The 17,900-nt window shown below is 35.9% G+C and overlaps 1 protein-coding gene across 1 annotated transcript; it reads right to left on the bottom strand.

The window, feature by feature from the left end:
• Positions 1 to 4,588: 4,588 nt before the first annotated feature.
• LOC145136030 (transcription termination factor MTERF8, chloroplastic-like) lies at positions 4,589 to 5,911 on the bottom strand. Its single transcript, XM_079070233.1, has one exon. The coding sequence runs from the start codon at positions 5,909 to 5,911 to the stop codon at positions 4,778 to 4,780; it is 1,134 nt and encodes a 377-aa protein (XP_078926359.1). The 3' UTR covers positions 4,589 to 4,777.
• Between the last annotated feature and the right edge of the window lie 11,989 nt (positions 5,912 to 17,900).

Raw genomic sequence — 17,900 nt, 5'->3', positions numbered from 1 at the left:
TAACTAAAGACTAAAAATACAAGCCTATTACCTGTAATGCCTTAGGTAAGACGGAAAAAAGCTCCTTTTGCAGCTCCACCCTTTTTTCAAGTCGTCTAGTTTATGTTGCTTTCTCTTACTTTCTTTATGGTACACTCCATCGCCCATTTAAACAAAACCAACTTTATCCAATTATCTCAAATGATAATAACAAAACAGAAGATGCAACCTAGATACCAAAAAATTTAGTAGAAAAAAAAATCCCATCTGACCGGAACATGTTGAATAAAATGATGATTATCAACCTTTAGGCAATATTATTTTGATTGTAAGATTCAAAAGAGGAAACCGTGGAGGTAAAACCATGGGATGTAAAAAAATGAAGTTTGTTTATATACAACAGTAAAAAGGTTTGCTTTCTTCACTTTTAGAAGAAAAAAAAGTTTTTCGCCAAACCAATTAAAACCACCTGTCCAATTAACACAAAATCTTTGTTAATTAATCAAAAAAGTAAATTGAATAAAAAACAAAGCTCATGTATAACATATCATTATGCATACCAACTTTGCAAGTATCTGCATGTTACATTACTTATAAGAAATCACATTAGCAAAAAAAAATCATGCTCAAGATTGCTGAACCTGAATAGTGACTGGAAATTATAAAGCTCACCATTAATATAAGGCAAAAAAAATTGAAATCAAAACACAAAGTGAAATTGAAACCCATTCATTAAAAAACAAACAACATATCCACCAAACATGTATGGTATAAGCATTTTCCCCTCATCAATGTTGTGTAACTAAGTAAAATTTTGAAAAATTCAAACCCGATGCTTACCGGAGAGGATTAGGGTTCACAGTCGGAGTACATATAAGCATGATTCTTGGCGATTTCGTGAAAGCATAGGGCTTGACTTTGGGAATCTTGCCTCGGATGTCCAAGTATGCAGGTAGGTGCAACCGGAACCCAAAACGACGAATCTTGGCTCGTGCGTTTTCTTGGTGGGAAGGTCGGTTACCGGAGGAACAACCTAATCACCGACGGTGGCAAAGTGGTATACATGTTGTTGCAGTTGTTGCAGGGAGAATACATGGCGAAGGCGGAAGTATACTTGCTTTCTTCTGGAACTGACTGTTGGCGAGAGAGAAGGATGTAGGAGAGATAGAAGGATGTAGGAGAGAGTTGTGTATTCCAGAGTTTAATCGACGCATCACATAGGGAATAGCAAACGGGAGATGCATCAATGGAATGCATAATACAAATATAGAAATTAAGAGATGAATTAGGATTCCTGATTTATTGGGATAACAGCTAAGTTTTAAATTAAGATCCCTGATTTTTTGGGGATGACATCCGTTAACAAAGGAAGGAAGATGAGCGGGAAAACAAATTTTGGGTAAACATAAACAAGACACGTGACAAAATGAAGTCTAAAAAAATGACAAGTGGCACATAAGAGAGGTTTTTATTAAGTATGGAGATTATTTCATACATTTTAGTTATATGAATCCTATGAAATCATAAACAACCCTAAAATAAAGCTAACACCTCTTCCACCTATCAGTGGTGATGCGGAAAGGAGGTTTAAATTGACACAATCGATTCTGGTTGCCCATCCACTCTTTGTTAATTGTAGCATTTTCTACTTTTACATAGCTATTCAATTTGGTATAAAATCGATATAGTATACAGTTTATAACCTAATCATATTATATTATAAAAGTGGATTGGAATGATTTTTGGACATCTTAACATCCCAAACCCAAAGCGTATGACATTGACATTGTGTTTGGAGGTGGATTGGAATGATTTTTAGACGATCTATTGGAGTTGTATAGAGCTTTTTAAAAATATTTGTTTGGATTCAAACAATGTTTTAAAACCCGGGTTTTTAGTTGACCCGGTGTGATGACCGGTTCACGGGTCAACCGGTTCAACCGGTTGAACCGCCGGGTCAACCTGGTTTATGGTCTTTTTCTATTTTCATATGTTTTTATTTTCCTGTATAATGCATAGACATATAAAACCAATAATTTGATGTTTTCAAAGTTTAAACATTGAAAAAATATCAAAACATGTTATAGATTGTGCTTGTAATCGTTCTTTTTCCTTTGATTCCATATTTAATTGCATTGAAAAGCAATGTTATAATCAATAAATATATGTTAATTGGATCCTAATTACATAATCTACACAATCAGAAACCTTGAAACAGTGATCAATTAACAATGAATAATCAATAAACTAACCAAAACCGTCACCTTCACAGTCGATAGGAGAAGAAAATATCAATTAATCGATCCAAGCCATATCAAAACGGGTTAATCCGGTTTTAACCGGTTCGACATAAATGGTTCGACCACGGGTTAGGGGAAACCCGGCCGGTTTGATCCGGTCCGTATTTTTACAAAAACCCATTCTCAATTGACCCGCCTTCCACCCCGGGTCACGGTCCAACCGGTTGAACCGGCCGGGTCGACCCGGGTTTTAAAACATTGGATTCAAATATACAATGACAAAATTTCATACGCTGATAAAATATTGTTAGAGTAATATGACAAAAACAATTTATATGTGTAAAATAACCGGAAAAAATATATGTTTGACCTTTTTTTTCTTTTTATATGTAATACTTCATTTTTAACCATTTATAATGATTATTTTCACATTCACAAAAGTTTATATAAGCAATAATTAACTTTTTTTTTAGACAAAACTTCAAAAATGGTCCCTGTGGTTTCCGAAAATCTGAAGTTTAGTCCTTAATCTTTAAAAATCTCAGGGTTTCAAAACTTTTAACAGATAGTCCTTTTCGCTAACTCCGTTAGCTTTTGGCCGTTAAATGAAGGGCATTTCTGTCATTTCATAATCACAGGGATCATTTACGAAGTTTTGCCTTATTTAAAAAAAAAAGAAAAAAAATATAATTATTTAATATTAAATGGTGTCTCTTTCTCTCTCTCTCTCTCTCTCTCTCTCTCTCTCTCTCTCACACACACACACACACACAGAGAAACATACACACACATAGAAAACCCATGTTTCTTATTTTTCATCTTCATCTTCTAAAAAATCAAAAATCAAATTAGGGTTTTGTGTTTCAAAAATCAAATTACAGCATTAGTCGGAGTGATGAAGATCTCAAATTCGTGATCATGATCTCTGAGCTTACAAACGATGGGGATGAGGTCATCGTCTTCATCAGTTCGAGAAAGGAAAAAACACACAGGAAGCAGAAAAGGTTTGGGGTGGAAGATCTGTTACCGAGACCGGCGATACCGTTTTTCCGGCGAGTTCGTTTCTTCCTTGGTATTTAATCCAACAATGGGACTGTGGGAACGGAGGGAAGACAGCAATGACCAAGGGAGGGTGCTACGCGACGGTAGTGAGCTCGAAGGGGTGGTATGGGAGGTCGGGGTTGGTCGTAATCACGAAGGGAAGAGCTGGCGGTGAGCTAGGGTACTACACCGTCGGGATGGAGGCAGACGACGGTGGAGGAAGTCGACTGTGGTCGACGTGTTTTGCCCGTTTTCTACTATTGTCGGCATCACAGATTCGAAGGAGGAGGGTGGAGGAGGCTGGGAAAGGTGAGGCAACTCCAATGGTCGGCAGCCTCTTCTTGGTCGGTGGTGAAGAAAAACAGGAAGGGAAGAGAGAGGTGAGGGTAGAGAGAGAGAAAAAAGAGTTTAAGAGAGAGAGAGTGGGACCCATTAATATTAAATATATATATATATATATATATATATATATATATATATATATATATATTTTAAATCAGGCAAAACTTCATAAATGGTCGTTGTGATTATGAAATGACAGAAATGTCCTTCACTTAACAGCCAAAAGCTAACAGAGTTAGCGAAAAGGACCATCTGTTAAAAGTTTTGAAACCACATGGACCATCTGTGAGATTTTTAAAGATTAGAGACTAAACTTCAGATTTTCGAAAACCACAAGGACCATTTTTGAAGTTTTGTCTTTTTTTATCTGTTAAAAGTTTTGAAACCACAGAGACCATCTGTGAGATTTTTAAAGATTAGAGACTAAACTTCAGATTTTCGAAAACCACAGGGACCATTTTTGAAGTTTTGTCTTTTTTTTATTTACCAAGAAGTTTGCTTTGATAATTTGATTAATAGTTTTTGAGAATTTTTTGATGGTTTTGTCTTTTAGCTTTTTAAGAGGATGGAAAAAAAATTCATTCATGAGCTTTTGGTTTTATTTTAAACAAAAATAAATCCAAAAACTAATTCAAATAGCTTTTAATTTTTCGAAGCTCTTAGTTTTTAGTAGTTTTTATTTAATTTTACACATTTAAAAACTACCAACTAATTTTACAGAATACTATGCCCAAATAAAAAGTATAACTTCTAGCTAATTTTTCTAAACACTATAATTTGTATCCCCATGAATATGTACATGAAACTGAAGAAAAAAAAAGGAAGGCAAAAAACATCCATCGCAAAGATCGAGATAATCTTACTAAACATTGACAAAAATGAATTAATTGATATAACTATTAATGTAGATGTACGATTGATAAAAAGAATTTCTTTCACCATGGATTTAAAAGGAATGAGTAAAAGCAAAAACACATTTCAAAAGATGAAAAATCAAGTTTAATTGATTATGATAAATATTAATAGCAACACAATCATGATTGATGAACAAATACAATATCCAAAACTAACAAAAAGGCCATCCATCTATATGAAGAATTGCAACTTTTCAAATGTTACAAAGTAACTCCACATTAGAATTTCTATGATCAAAAACAAAAAGAATGGGTAAACTATTACCTCATGCTACTAATGTAAGTTTGATACAAACTAGGAATCTTGTCCTCAAATCGCCTCAAGAAATCTTGAAATCTCAATTCAGGATAACTAACAAGTGTAATAAGAGACTTTCTTTCATCCAACATTCTCTCTTTCAAAATCTCCAACACTTTGTTCCTAGGTTTCACTCTTTTCTCCAAACTTAATGAGAAAAGACTTGGGCAAGTTACTAAGTAAGAAGGTGTATACCCAAGCTCATTCATAAAGAAACTAAGCTTATTACGAATTGTATCTTCTGATAAAGCAAAACAGTAAGGCTGGTTCTTAAACAATGTAGATAATTCAGTATCAGAAAACCCAAAACTCTTGTACACTTCCATCTTTTTATCCATTCCTGAAAGACTACTTGAAGCAATTGCATGAAAACAACGAAAAAACTCAGTTGAATCACGGGATATACCTACTTTTCCCTCTATCCAATTCAGTTTACTTGTTAACCAATCGGGTGGTTGTGTGAAATGCATAGCATTCTTATGAACAAATTTACTGATTTGCTCATTTGAGAAACCATAAGTTTGTAAGAGCAAGACATTGTCTGAAAACATCTTTAAAGCAATAGATGTTGAAAACAACCATCTTGATCTGTTAATAGTTTCCACCACTTTTTCGTTAGTTCCCAGAAGGACTCGAAGGTAATCAATGGTGGGTATTATTCGTGAATGTAAACCCAAATCGAATAAGCAAGGGTTTCTCTTGAGAAGACTTATTAGATCCGGCCCGGTCAGCCCGAGTTCGAGAAAAACCCTAATTTTGGGTTCTAGGGTTTCGTTTGCTCTGTATAATAGAACTTTCGGTACCCATGCGACTATGTCTTTGATCTGGGCGTTATCGAAGCCGCAATTTTTGAGGATACGAATAACAGAATCACAATTTCGAGTGGTTTTCAAACGGCGTACCTTTGATGAGGAGGAAATGGCGGATTCTTTGGAGAATCCGAGTGTGTTGATGAGATAATCGACGAATTCGATTCTTTTAGCAGATGTAGATTCATCAACAGGGGAAAGTTTAGTTGCTGTTGAGTAGAAAAGATGAGATCTGAATTGATAGATTGAGAAAATCTCTCGCCCGACGTGGCTACGGAGGTAGAACATCTTAGCGCGCAGAAGATAAAAGTTTTGGAAAGGATGCTTTATAGAAGAGTATGAATTTTCATTTCCACCCCCTGTAGTTTCACATATATTAGAACGTTGAAAAAACATAGAAACATAAAAATAAAAAAAAAATGTTAAACACGATTTTTTTTATCGATCAAAAATCAAAACCATAGAAATATCTTTGTAGTTTGTTCTAAAAGGAAACATAAAAAACATAGAAGGATAGACTATTATTTATTTGTATGAAGACAACTCATTCAATCCATTGAATATGTCTTTGTTTTATCTTTGTTGTCGATAACAATTTTCTAGTCTATTGTTAGTTATAAAATTATGCATCTATTGTTTTACTGCTATCTTTCACTCACTCCTTTTGTTTTCCTCTTTTAAAAGTTCACAGATAAGTATGCTTCTTTACAAAGTTCATGTTTATGTATTATTGCTAACGACTTACTTTTCCTTGTCTTTGCCTGCTTTTACATATTTCATTTGTGTGCATGCTATTGTTCATCGAAGTGACATAATCATCTTCGTTGTATGGAGACTTGATTGTTAACTTCTACCCCTAGGAATCTGTTGTCGTTGTCATTCGATCTAAAAAATAAATAAATATTTATGTATACAATACTCAATCTAGTAAGAAATCATTATCACATTAAATTGACCTTCGAATATGATGTGATGAAAACTATTTGTAAGAGAGTTTGTTATGGGAAATAGTGAACCAATTTTATATATAATGAATTTCGGTTAAATTCTATATTATTTTACATTATGCCCTCAACCAATAAATCAACAATACTTTTTTAAAGAATACTCATTTTTCTTCTAATTCCAGTTATAATAACGAAATCAAAACCTATTTCATCTTTTGTGAGCTCATTGATTTATCCCACAGACCTTGTGGAGTACTTATTACTAACCACAAATACGATGGGTGTCACTTCATCACCACATACAACTACATTATATTTAATATACCCATTACTATCCATCACTACATGTTATCTTTGTATTTAAAATAAAACCAAAAACACAATGAAAAACTTAGATATTTTTTAAAATTAGTTTTAACCGCCGGAGGGGGGAGGGGGTCGTTTCTTCGGTTGGGGTTGTTTTAGTTTTGTTTTGGTCACAAAATCTGATGATGAAAAATATAGTTGTGAAGGTTAGCGTGGTGGAGGTTGTGATTATGAAGGTTGTCGTGGTGATGGTTGTAGTTATGTTCGAAAATGTTGTTGGTATATGAAAACATTTTGAAATTGTTGTGAATAGGATGGGAAAGCTTGGTATGATTGTTAAAAAAGTTAAGTTTGTGGGATAGGAAAACCACCTTAGAGCAAGTTCATAAACCACCTTAAAGTGATTCCATATTCGGGTATTGGTATGAAGTTGTATCTAATGCAAAAACGTTATCGAGATTGCGATTTCAATAACTTGGTGGGTTATCTTGATTATGATCCATTGTATTCGGATTTTGACAAGATAAATGCATGTGTATGTAAATAGAGGAAGAAAAGATTGGTGTGAAATATACACTTATATGGGGTGGTTTTATGGTTGAAAATGCATCATAAATAATCAAATTTTATCCGTCGAACGATTAGTCAACGAGTCAAACCACCAACCTCATCCCCATTGGTCGTTGTCATTCGTGGTGTACTTGACCACAATTAACCACATGTGAGTTTAAGTAGAAGCTAGGCGGGTCCTAGGGACCACCTAATTTTTCAAACCGAGTTAAAAAATCTATAGAAAGATTTTTTGAAACTATCGTGGAAAAAATTTAGGAACTACCTTATGTAACAATGTGAGTGATCAAATAAGAAAAATATACAATCAAATAAACACAAAACCATAGATTTTAGGATACCAATTGATTAGTCTAACAAGAATCTTTAAGTAAACCAAAAAAATATAAAGAACAACTACTTTGCTCAAAAAGCTAAAAATAATTGCTCACTAGAAAAAAATCGTCACCGCAAGAGTTATCAACTCCATTGGACATTTGAACAGAAAAATATCGACACCGCCTTTGGAATGCTCACCACAACATCTCCTATCCGCCCATGCACGTTGTCTCTTTTCTGTTGTTTGTTTGAACTCATTCTGAAAACTCCGACAATCCGGTAGCAACCTCTGTCGTCACCGATGTGCTCCTCTCTCCTCTAGTTTTCAGAAATGAGTTAATGGGGTTTTAGTAGAAATTAAAAATCTCAACTCTAGTCAAGCCTACAATGTATTTAAAATCAAAACATATTGCCTTAAAATACTAAAAGTTGTAAAATCCAATAATAATAATAACAATAACAATAATTATTTAATGTTGTATAATTTATAAACTTTTATTTTGATAAACAAAAATTTCGAAGATTATTAGGAACATAAAAATGTTTTTACTTCATTTGCATACAATTATTTAGAAAAAAATCAAACTCTAAAAAAAACAAATAAACATCTATACAGACAAAATAAGCGTTGTTTTACTCGTTATGTTTGTGAGTCAAAAGTTCTAACAATCTTGCATAAATTATTAATTATAGTATTTGACTTGTCATATATTCTTTTTTAATTCATAATCTTCAAGTTCATTAAAAAAATATTGATTTTAATGTTATATATTAACTATGACCACAGCCGATCTCAACTGATCGGGTGGTGTTCACGGACCAGGGTCATTGCTACCTAGACCACTAGCTCTTTCATTGTATGTACTCTGAATGGCGTAAGAATCAGATAAGTTTAACTTATTTTAGTTTTTTATTTATTTATTTATAGACCCTAAGTTACTCGACATAATTATTTGTTGGATTAATATTGATATGTTAATTTACATAGTGTGTTTGTGTATATAAGCTTTCCTTATTAATCATCATCTTGTATTTTGTCAATCTGAGTGAGAATTTTTTTTTTTTAATGGTAAATCTAACATGCTCTTTAACCATGTATGTTATAGACGAAACTTAAATTCATGATTTTAAATAGGGATGACAACACCTGATAATGTATGTTTTTAATTGTTGTTTTGTCACAATTACATGTTGGATTAGTATAACATATTCTCTTTATTTGTTGAAATAGTCCTTCGCTTTAGGGATGTTTTATTGAAGTTGTAACTAAAATTTATTTTTAACGTTGAAGTTTTTAACTTATAAATAAGATTTATATCATACAACTTGTACAATGCAAGTGATACACATATATGAAAAATATGTTTTGACAATAAATACCATCTGGTGCATAGATATATATTTTTTTTGAACGACATCTCTTATTAAAACAAACAAAAAGTTAGCAAGAAGCTAGCAAAAAAACAATTACAAAATTATAAGATATTGAAGCCAGACATTCAAATCTCTAGCCAGTTTACGGTTCCTAAAACAATATTAATTAAAGAAATACAATTTAATAGTATCTATAAGAGTATTTTTTCGATACTTCTGAGTGCGAAAGACCATCACATTTCTATAACCCCATAAAACTCATAACATAGTTATAATAATAGAAATAATTTTCTCTTTCTGTATCCCTTGCATCCATAAAGCATCCAACCAATCATACACCTCTTCCAACTTGTAAATATATATATTTCAAAGTTTTTTTTTCTTTATGTTTTAGGCTACTAAAAGCTTATGACAACCAAACATTATCAAAGAAGGTTATTTTCATTTTTAGCCATTTTAATATAAATGACATCAATTTATGAATTAGAGATGACATCCCTTGACATTTTTATGGTTGGATGACTTTGTTAACTACTATACTTAACAAAAGTCATAATACCTTTAGAATGAAATGTAATTATTAGGGTCGTTAAAATTGTACCACGAAAATCAATCAACATACTATCAACCCAATCAAGAAAGTTGGTAGCCAGTATAGTTGGTAGTCATCACGTTTGGTTGGTAAGACCATACCAATTGAACAATCTTGGTACGGTAATGGTACAAAACTTTGAATACCATAATAATACCGTACCAACCAATTCATATATATATATATATATATATATATATACATAAACGAAATCTTATATTTCAATCGTTAATTGTGTTTAGTGTTTAGAATATTATGAACGTTATATAAGTTATCTGGCCGCATTAATCAATAATTATTACCACGTTAAAGCACAAAAATTAAAACTTTATTTTAGCATTACTTCAGTAGAATTCTTTTGTAAATTAAAAGAAACGTGTAACTAATTTCTTCATTAAACGTCAAAATTACCGGATGTATTTGCTTATTTTAACATGTACAATAGAAAATTAAAAAAAGTTGGGATACATCATTACCAATTTGTAATAACCAAACTTGTTGTTGGCCAAATATATTGGTGCCAAATATATTTAGTATGGTACTGGTAGAAATTTTTTTATACCAATTATAGTTGGCACGATACACGTTTTAAGGAAAACAAATTGAAACCTTACCAATTCCACCCCTAATAATTATCAATTAAAATGCACCATGTCATACATTGTTAGCTAACAGTTTTTTTTTTCTTTTTTTTTATTCATTTTTTATAAGTTTGTGCCATATCAATAAAACTACAAGGTGTTTATGAAATTTACCCGAACAATAAAGGTAAAAGAAAGTAGTATTAATTTATAATTTTAAAAACATTTTAAAAAAATATTTACTAAAAGTATTTAAAAAATGGTAAATGGCAAAAAAGTCAATATTACTATAAAATTTCGATTTTGATACCGAGTTATTTTTTTTTCGCAATTTTGTCACTATATTTATAATTTTATTGCAATATCAACAAAAATTGTCGGTTTTTCATGTTCTCTCAGTAACCACTTTCCCCGAATTGCAATAAAGTCACTAGGTTTATCAAAATTTCGATTTTGATACCAAGTTTCAAATCGCAAGAAAGTCACTATATTACCATAAATTTTTGATTTTGACACCAAGTTTTTTTTCTCAATTATGTCATTACATTTACAATTTTTTTGTAGTGTCAACCAATTAATTGATTCATGAGATGTTATTGTGGTTTAGAAGCTCGATTTAGAAGCTCAATTTGTATAACAAATAAACGAATGTCGGTCCAATGGTTCAAACACGCTTATAAGTTAGTAAAAATAGCATAGTCACCGTTTCAGAAAGATGTTATTGTGGTTTAAAAGCTCAATTTGTATAACAAGTAAATGAAGAGCCCTACAAGGTCGATTTAATGGTTCAAACTCACTAAAAATCTCCTGGATCGTCCTTGTAGGGGTTTTCATATACTTATTGTATAAATCGACCTTCTAAACCACAATAACATCTCTTGAAAGGGTAAGTCTGTCATTTTCACCGACTTTTGAGTGAGTTTGAGCCACTAGATTGACTTTCAGATGTCATTTGTGAAGAAATACTCTGACGTGAGTTAAACATTAAACATTATATAAAAAGTGTCCAAAAGGGTGAGTATGTCGTTGTTATTGACTTTGAACCACTAGATAGACCTAAAAAGATATGTGAAATTGGGTTCGATGCAAACCCTCTATTTGAAACTGAATATTGTCATGTAATTTTATTGTTATCCGACTAGATTGATGGTAATTGGTCAATTGATTTAGAAGCGAGTTTGTAGGTATTTTTATTTATAGGGGTCTTCATTTATTTGTTGTACAAATAAATTGATCTTGTATTCATTTATTTGTTGTACGAATCGACCTTGTAGGGGTATTTATTTACTTGTTGTACAAATCGAGACTCTAAACCACAATAACATATCTTGAAATGTTGATTATGCCATTTTCGCTAACCTGTATGTGAGTTTGAACCATTAGACTAAACTTGATTTATTTGTTGTACAAATCGAGCTTTTAAACCACAATAACATCTCATGGATCGGTAAACTGGTTGACATCGCAACAAAATTGTAAATGCAATGACATAATTGAGAAAAAAACTCGGTGTTCAAATTAAAATTTTGTGGTAATATATTGATTTTTTTGCAATTTGAAACTCATAAACTTAGTGAGTTTATTGATGTTCGAGAAAAATAGTTATCGAGAAAATTAAAAGAACCAGTCATTTGATTGATATTACAACCAAATTGTAAATATAGCGACGTATTTACGAGAAAAAAAATAACTCGATGTCAATATTGGTTTTATTTTAATTTACCCTTATCAAAAATATTTAATCAAATAAAATTGGCTGCCCTAACTCTTTACAACGTGCTGTCACGGGATGCTTCAATCACCGTGCGCCACTTAGTGTTTTCTCCGACTAAGTCAGGCTAGCTTCGATGGATTAGATGTATTAACGATTAAAGGAAGCAAGAGAAACGACAAGAAACACTTCTAAGAAAAGAGCTCCTTTATACAACTTCACTTCTTACAAGAGAACTTCTTCGATGGTTTGGACAAATGAGTCCTCCCCCTATTTATAGGCATCCTACACCTCCTCAAAGGGAAGTTTCTAGATTTCGTATATTCCTGAGTATTCTAGATCGTTCTTACAAGATCCTTATCTATATACAAAGTTCTACACAATTCTATTCTATACTTTTGCATCCTAGAGAATTCTAGGTTGTTCTAGGGACTTATGGTAGATTATTACTTGTTCTACCATCTTCTTGATCGGTCTGGAAGATTCTAGAACACCGACTCGTGACACCCTCCCCCACTGAAATCCTTGACGTCCTCGTCAAGCCTTGGACTTGTATGCTTCGATCTTGTCTCTGAACTGCCATAAGTCTTGTTCTCGTTCCCAACTGGATTCCGTATCAGGTTGTCCCTTCCATCGAACATAGTACTCGGTCCAGTTGGGTGATCCTCTTTTGCGAATTATTCTGTCGGCTAGAATTCCGTCTACTTCCTTATCAAAGGATATCACATTCGCAACTGGAGCTCGTTGTGATTCACTCCTAGACGGGTCTTCTTCATCTCGATTATAAGGTTTAAGGAGACTTACATGGAATACGGGGTGGACCTTTAAGTGGGCTGGTAAGTCGAGCTTATATGATCTAGTCCCGACCTTTTGGATCACCTGATACGGCCCTTCATATCTTCTTGTTAAGCCCTTGTGCACTTGCCGAGTGGACTTTAACATTCTCTGGGGAAATTTCACCATCACTTCGTCACCAACCATAAATTCACGCGGTTGTCTGTTTCTGTCCGCCCACTTCTTCATGTGTTTGGCTGCTTTGTTCAAGTAAGACCTTGCTATGTCAAGTTCCTCGTTCCACCCTTTTGCGAACTTGTATGCGGGTGGACTAGTGCCTTTATACCCCCTAGTTAGTTCTTGTGGTGTCAAAGGTTGTTGACCCATGATGATTTCAAAAGGGCTTCTTCCGGTAGCCTCGATCCGTTGTAGATTATAAGAAAATTGGGCTACATCAATTAGCTTAGCCCAATCCCGTTGATTAGCACTAACAAAGTGCCTTACATAAATCTCCAGCAAATGATTCACCCTCTCGGTTTGTCCATCAGTTTGCGGATGAAAACTGGTCGAAAAGTGGAGCTCGGAACCCATGAGCTTAAATAATTCCCTCCAAAATTTTCCAGTAAACTGAGGGTCTCTATCACTTATGATGCTCCGAGGGAGTCCCCAATACTTTGCCACATGTTTGAAGAATAACCGACCAGCTTCCTCAGCTGTGCAATCTCTGGGAGCGGGAATGAACGTCCCGTATTTGGAGAAACGATCTACGACCACCATGATGGAACCACAACCTTCAGATGTAGGTAAGGCCGAGATGAAATCTAAAGTTATACTTTCCCAAGGGTGCTCCGCAATCGGCAACGGTTCTAACAACCCTGTTGTCTTGGACTGTTCCACCTTGTCTTGTTGGCATACGAGACATGTCCGAACATAGGCGTCTACATCGTCCCTCATCCTTGGCCAGTAGTAAGTCTTTTCTACAATTGCCATGGTTCGGTGTGTTCCAGGATTCCCTGCCCATTTTGAATCGTGGCATTCTTTTAGGACTTCTCTCCTTAAGTTGTCCCATTTCGGAACATACATTCGATTACCGACAGTGAGTAATAGTCCATCTTCGACCCAAAATTTTCGGGTCTTCCCTTCTTTAGCCATCTCCATTAAGCTTTTTGTTAACGGGTCATGGCTTATTACTTCTTTGATGCGATCAGTAAAGGAGCAGGTTACCCGAGAGATGGTTGCCAATTCCGCTTTCCGACTTAGAGCATCGACGATGACATTTGCCTTCCCTGGCTTATACTCCATGACATAATCAAACTCAGCCAAGAAATCTTGCCAACGGGCTTGCTTGGGACTTAGCTTTTTCTGATTTTGAAAGTAGCTTGTAGCGACATTGTCAGTTTGAATTACAAACCGATTCCCGAGTAAATAATGTCTCCATACTCGAAGGCAATGTATAATCGCTGTCATCTCCTTATCATGTATCGGATACCTTCGCTCGGTCTCATTAAGTTTCCGACTTTCGTACGCCACCGGATGATCTTCTTGTAACAAAACACCGCCTATAGCAAAGTCTGAGGCATCAGTTTGTACCTGGAACGGCTTCGAGTAATTGGGTAATGCTATAATTGGTTCTTTCGTGACGGCCTTCTTTAGCTCCTCAAACGTTTCTTGACACTTGTCCGTCCACACCCATGCAACCTTATTTTTAAGTAGATCAGTTAGTGGAGCTGACCTTGCCGAGTATTCTGATATGAATCTTCGATAATAATTAACCAGACCTAGGAACGATCGTAGTTCGGACACATTCTTAGGTGGTTCCCATTCTGAAATTGCTTTTATTTTTCTTTCATCCATGTAGATCTTCCCGTCCTTAATCTTGTGCCCAAGGAATGTTACGTCGGGTTGGGCAAAAGTGCATTTCTCCATCTTCACATACAATTGGTTTTCCTTTAATGACTGAAAAACCAATCTTAGATGTTCCACGTGTTCCTCCAACGTTTCTGAGTAGACTACGCTGTCGTCTAGATACACTACTACGAACTTATCCAAGAACGGGTGGAAGATTTTGTTCATGAGTTGTGGCTGGTGCGTTTGTGAGTCCAAAGGGCATGACCAAGAACTCAAATGATCCATACCTGGTCACACATGTTGTCTTTGGCTCGTCTCCTGCTGCTATGCGAACTTGCCAATACCCCGATCGTAAATCTAACTTTGTGAACCATCGAGCATTTGTGAGTCGATCGAAGAGATCGGCGACTAAGGGGATTGGGTACTTGTTCTTCACGGTTACCTTATTCAAGGCTCGATAGTCAATACACATTCTTAGACTACCGTCCTGTTTCCTTTGGAACAATACTGGGGCGCCAAACGGAGCTTTGGAAGGTCTGATGAAGCCAGCGTCTAGTAACTCCTTCAACTGTTTTCTTAGCTCTTCTAATTCCGGTGGTGCCATTCGGTAAGGCCCCAACGCTGGTGGCCTTGCTCCTGGTTCTAATTCTATCTCATGATCTACCTCTCTTCGTGGTGGTAGTTTCTTGGGTAGTTCTGGTGGCATTACCTCTTTAAATTCCTCAAGTACCTTCTTGATTTCGTTTGGTACTTCCATCTCCGAAAAATCAACTTCTTCTTTTAATGTGGCTAGGAATGTCATCTCGCCCCTCCGAAGGCCTTTGCTAAGTTGCATGGCAGATATGATACGGGAATTCGCCTTGTTTCTTTCTAAGGGAACGATGTGAATCGAGTATCCCTTGGTGAGGCGCATGGTTTGATCCTCAAATGAAAAAGGGAGGGCTTCGTCTAGGAATTCCATCCCAAGCACCATGCAGTAATCATCCATAGGGACTACCGTTAAGTCTATGATTCCTGTCCATCCTCCTATCTCGATGGGCACATTGTGGGCGACACCAAGGATGGGTTCGGATGGGGAATTTACTGCTTTCAGCCAACCTATCTCCTTGGTGTATTGAATATTCATTTTCTTGGCTTCATTTTCAGCAAGAAAATTATGAGACGCACCTGTATCGACTAGGGCTTTAGTTGTCTCTCCATTTATTTTAGTTTTCACGAACATGAGACCTCCTCTCTTCTTTGGTTTTGTCTCTTCCTTAGCCACCGAGTTGAGGAGACGCATCGAGCTTAGTTATTGTTCGCCCCTTTCTTCATTTTCATCTTCAAAGACCATGGCGTTGAAACTTTTCTTCTTGGGACAATCTCTTATTAGATGGGGACCGTCACATAAATAACACTTCACCTCCTTACGAGTCCCTCCTTCGATCGCCTTTCCTTTGAAAGTTGAGGGTTTGACAGCGGGCCTATCGTCCCTTGGTGACGGCCTTGGTGCAGCTTTATCTCCCCCACTAGTCCTCCTAATCGATGCATCTCTTCGGAAGTCCATAAGGTCTTCCGCTACCGCAATAGCTTCGTCAACGTCTTGGACATTCCTTCGCTTGAGCTCGTTATAAGCCCAAGATTGTAGTCCATCTTGGAAATAAAATAACTTGTCTTTTTCTTGTAATTCAGGCAACTCAAGCATTAAAGCAGTAAATTCTGCCACATAATCTTTAATCGACCCAACGTGTTTCAGTCCCCGAAGCTTCTTCATTGCTACATCTTCGGCGTTATGGGGACAAAACTGCTTCTTGAGTTTCCTTTTGAACTCATCCCAGGTCTCTATGGTGTATAGCCCTTTTTCTATGTCATTATGCTTCCGCCTCCACCATAGGGCGGCGTTCTCACATAGGTATAGGACGGTCGTGTCTATTTTGGGCTTATCGTCCTTTACCCCGATTGCATTGAAATAACATTCTACAGACCAGAAAAATTCTTCGAGAAGTTTAGGGTCACGCTTACCTCCGTACTTCAGGGGTTTAGGTGCATCGGCATGTGGCGTCATCTTTGAACTTGCTCCTCCAGCAATTGCGGCTTTGCACAAATTTACTTCGGCTTCTAGAGTAGCTACCTTCTCACGGAACTCATTCCGCAGGGTGTTAATAAGTCCAAGGACTTCTTCCTTGATGACACCGATGGTCTCCTTCAATCCATCGCTCGTGTCACTTATCTCGGCAACGAACTGATCGACGGTATCCTTCCATTCAAGGATCTCACCGACGTTAATCTCTGTCCTTGTAAGCTTGTTCTCTAAGCTTGCCAAGGCATCTATCGATTGGTCCCTCTTCCTGGACTTTCTTCCTTTCTCCTCGACGACAGGAGGCACGTTTGCGACTTCACTACTTCCTCCTTCCGTAGCCATGATCTCTTGCTTGTACGAATTCTGGCTCTGATACCACGTGTCACGGGATGCTTCAATCACCGTGCGCCACTTAGTGTTTTCTCCGACTAAGTCAGGCTAACTTCGATGGATTAGATGTATTAACGATTAAAGGAAGCAAGAGAAACGACAAGAAACACTTCTAAGAAAAGAGCTCCTTTATATAACTTCACTTCTTACAAGAGAACTTCTTCGATGGTTTGGACAAATGAGTCCTCCCCCTATTTATAGACATCCTACACCTCCTCAAAGGGAAGTTTCTAGATTTCGTATATTCCTGAGTATTCTAGATCGTTCTTACAAGATCCTTATCTATATACAAAGTTCTACACAATTCTATTCTATACTTTTGCATCCTAGAGAATTCTAGGTTGTTCTAGGGACTTATGGTAGATTATTACTTGTTCTACCATCTTCTTGATCGGTCTGGAAGATTCTAGAACACCGACTCATGACAGTGCGCCTACAATCCAACAGGTGACTCCATCTCCAGCGACACCATCTCCGGCCGCACCAACCGCCGACGACTTCATTACGGTTTGATTTCCGACTTTTATTTTTTGTTCGGTTTCTGCCATGATTTGAGTATTATTTGAAGGCGCTAGTTCTGTTTTCAAGTTTCAATTTTGCTCAATTTGGTTTCAGTATCATTTCCGTTTCAGTTCAGTCACTCAGATTGGTTAGTTCAAGATTAAATTGTTTCAACTGTGCTCGATTTCTGCTTGGTTAGTTCAAGATTTAATTTCAGGTGGTGTTTGGCTTAGCTTTTCACAGCCAAAATCCTTTTTGGAAAAGAAAAAAAAGCAAAAGATGTTTGACAAAATTAGTTTTAAAAAG

This window comes from Lactuca virosa, chromosome 9 (assembly GCF_052849685.1).
Source record: "Lactuca virosa cultivar CGN04683 chromosome 9, Lactuca_virosa_CGN04683_v6, whole genome shotgun sequence".
In the NCBI taxonomy this organism is placed as follows: domain Eukaryota; kingdom Viridiplantae; phylum Streptophyta; class Magnoliopsida; order Asterales; family Asteraceae; genus Lactuca; species Lactuca virosa.
The sequence above is the reverse complement of the archived record's forward strand: the minus strand, read 5'-3'. Positions and strand labels throughout refer to the sequence as shown.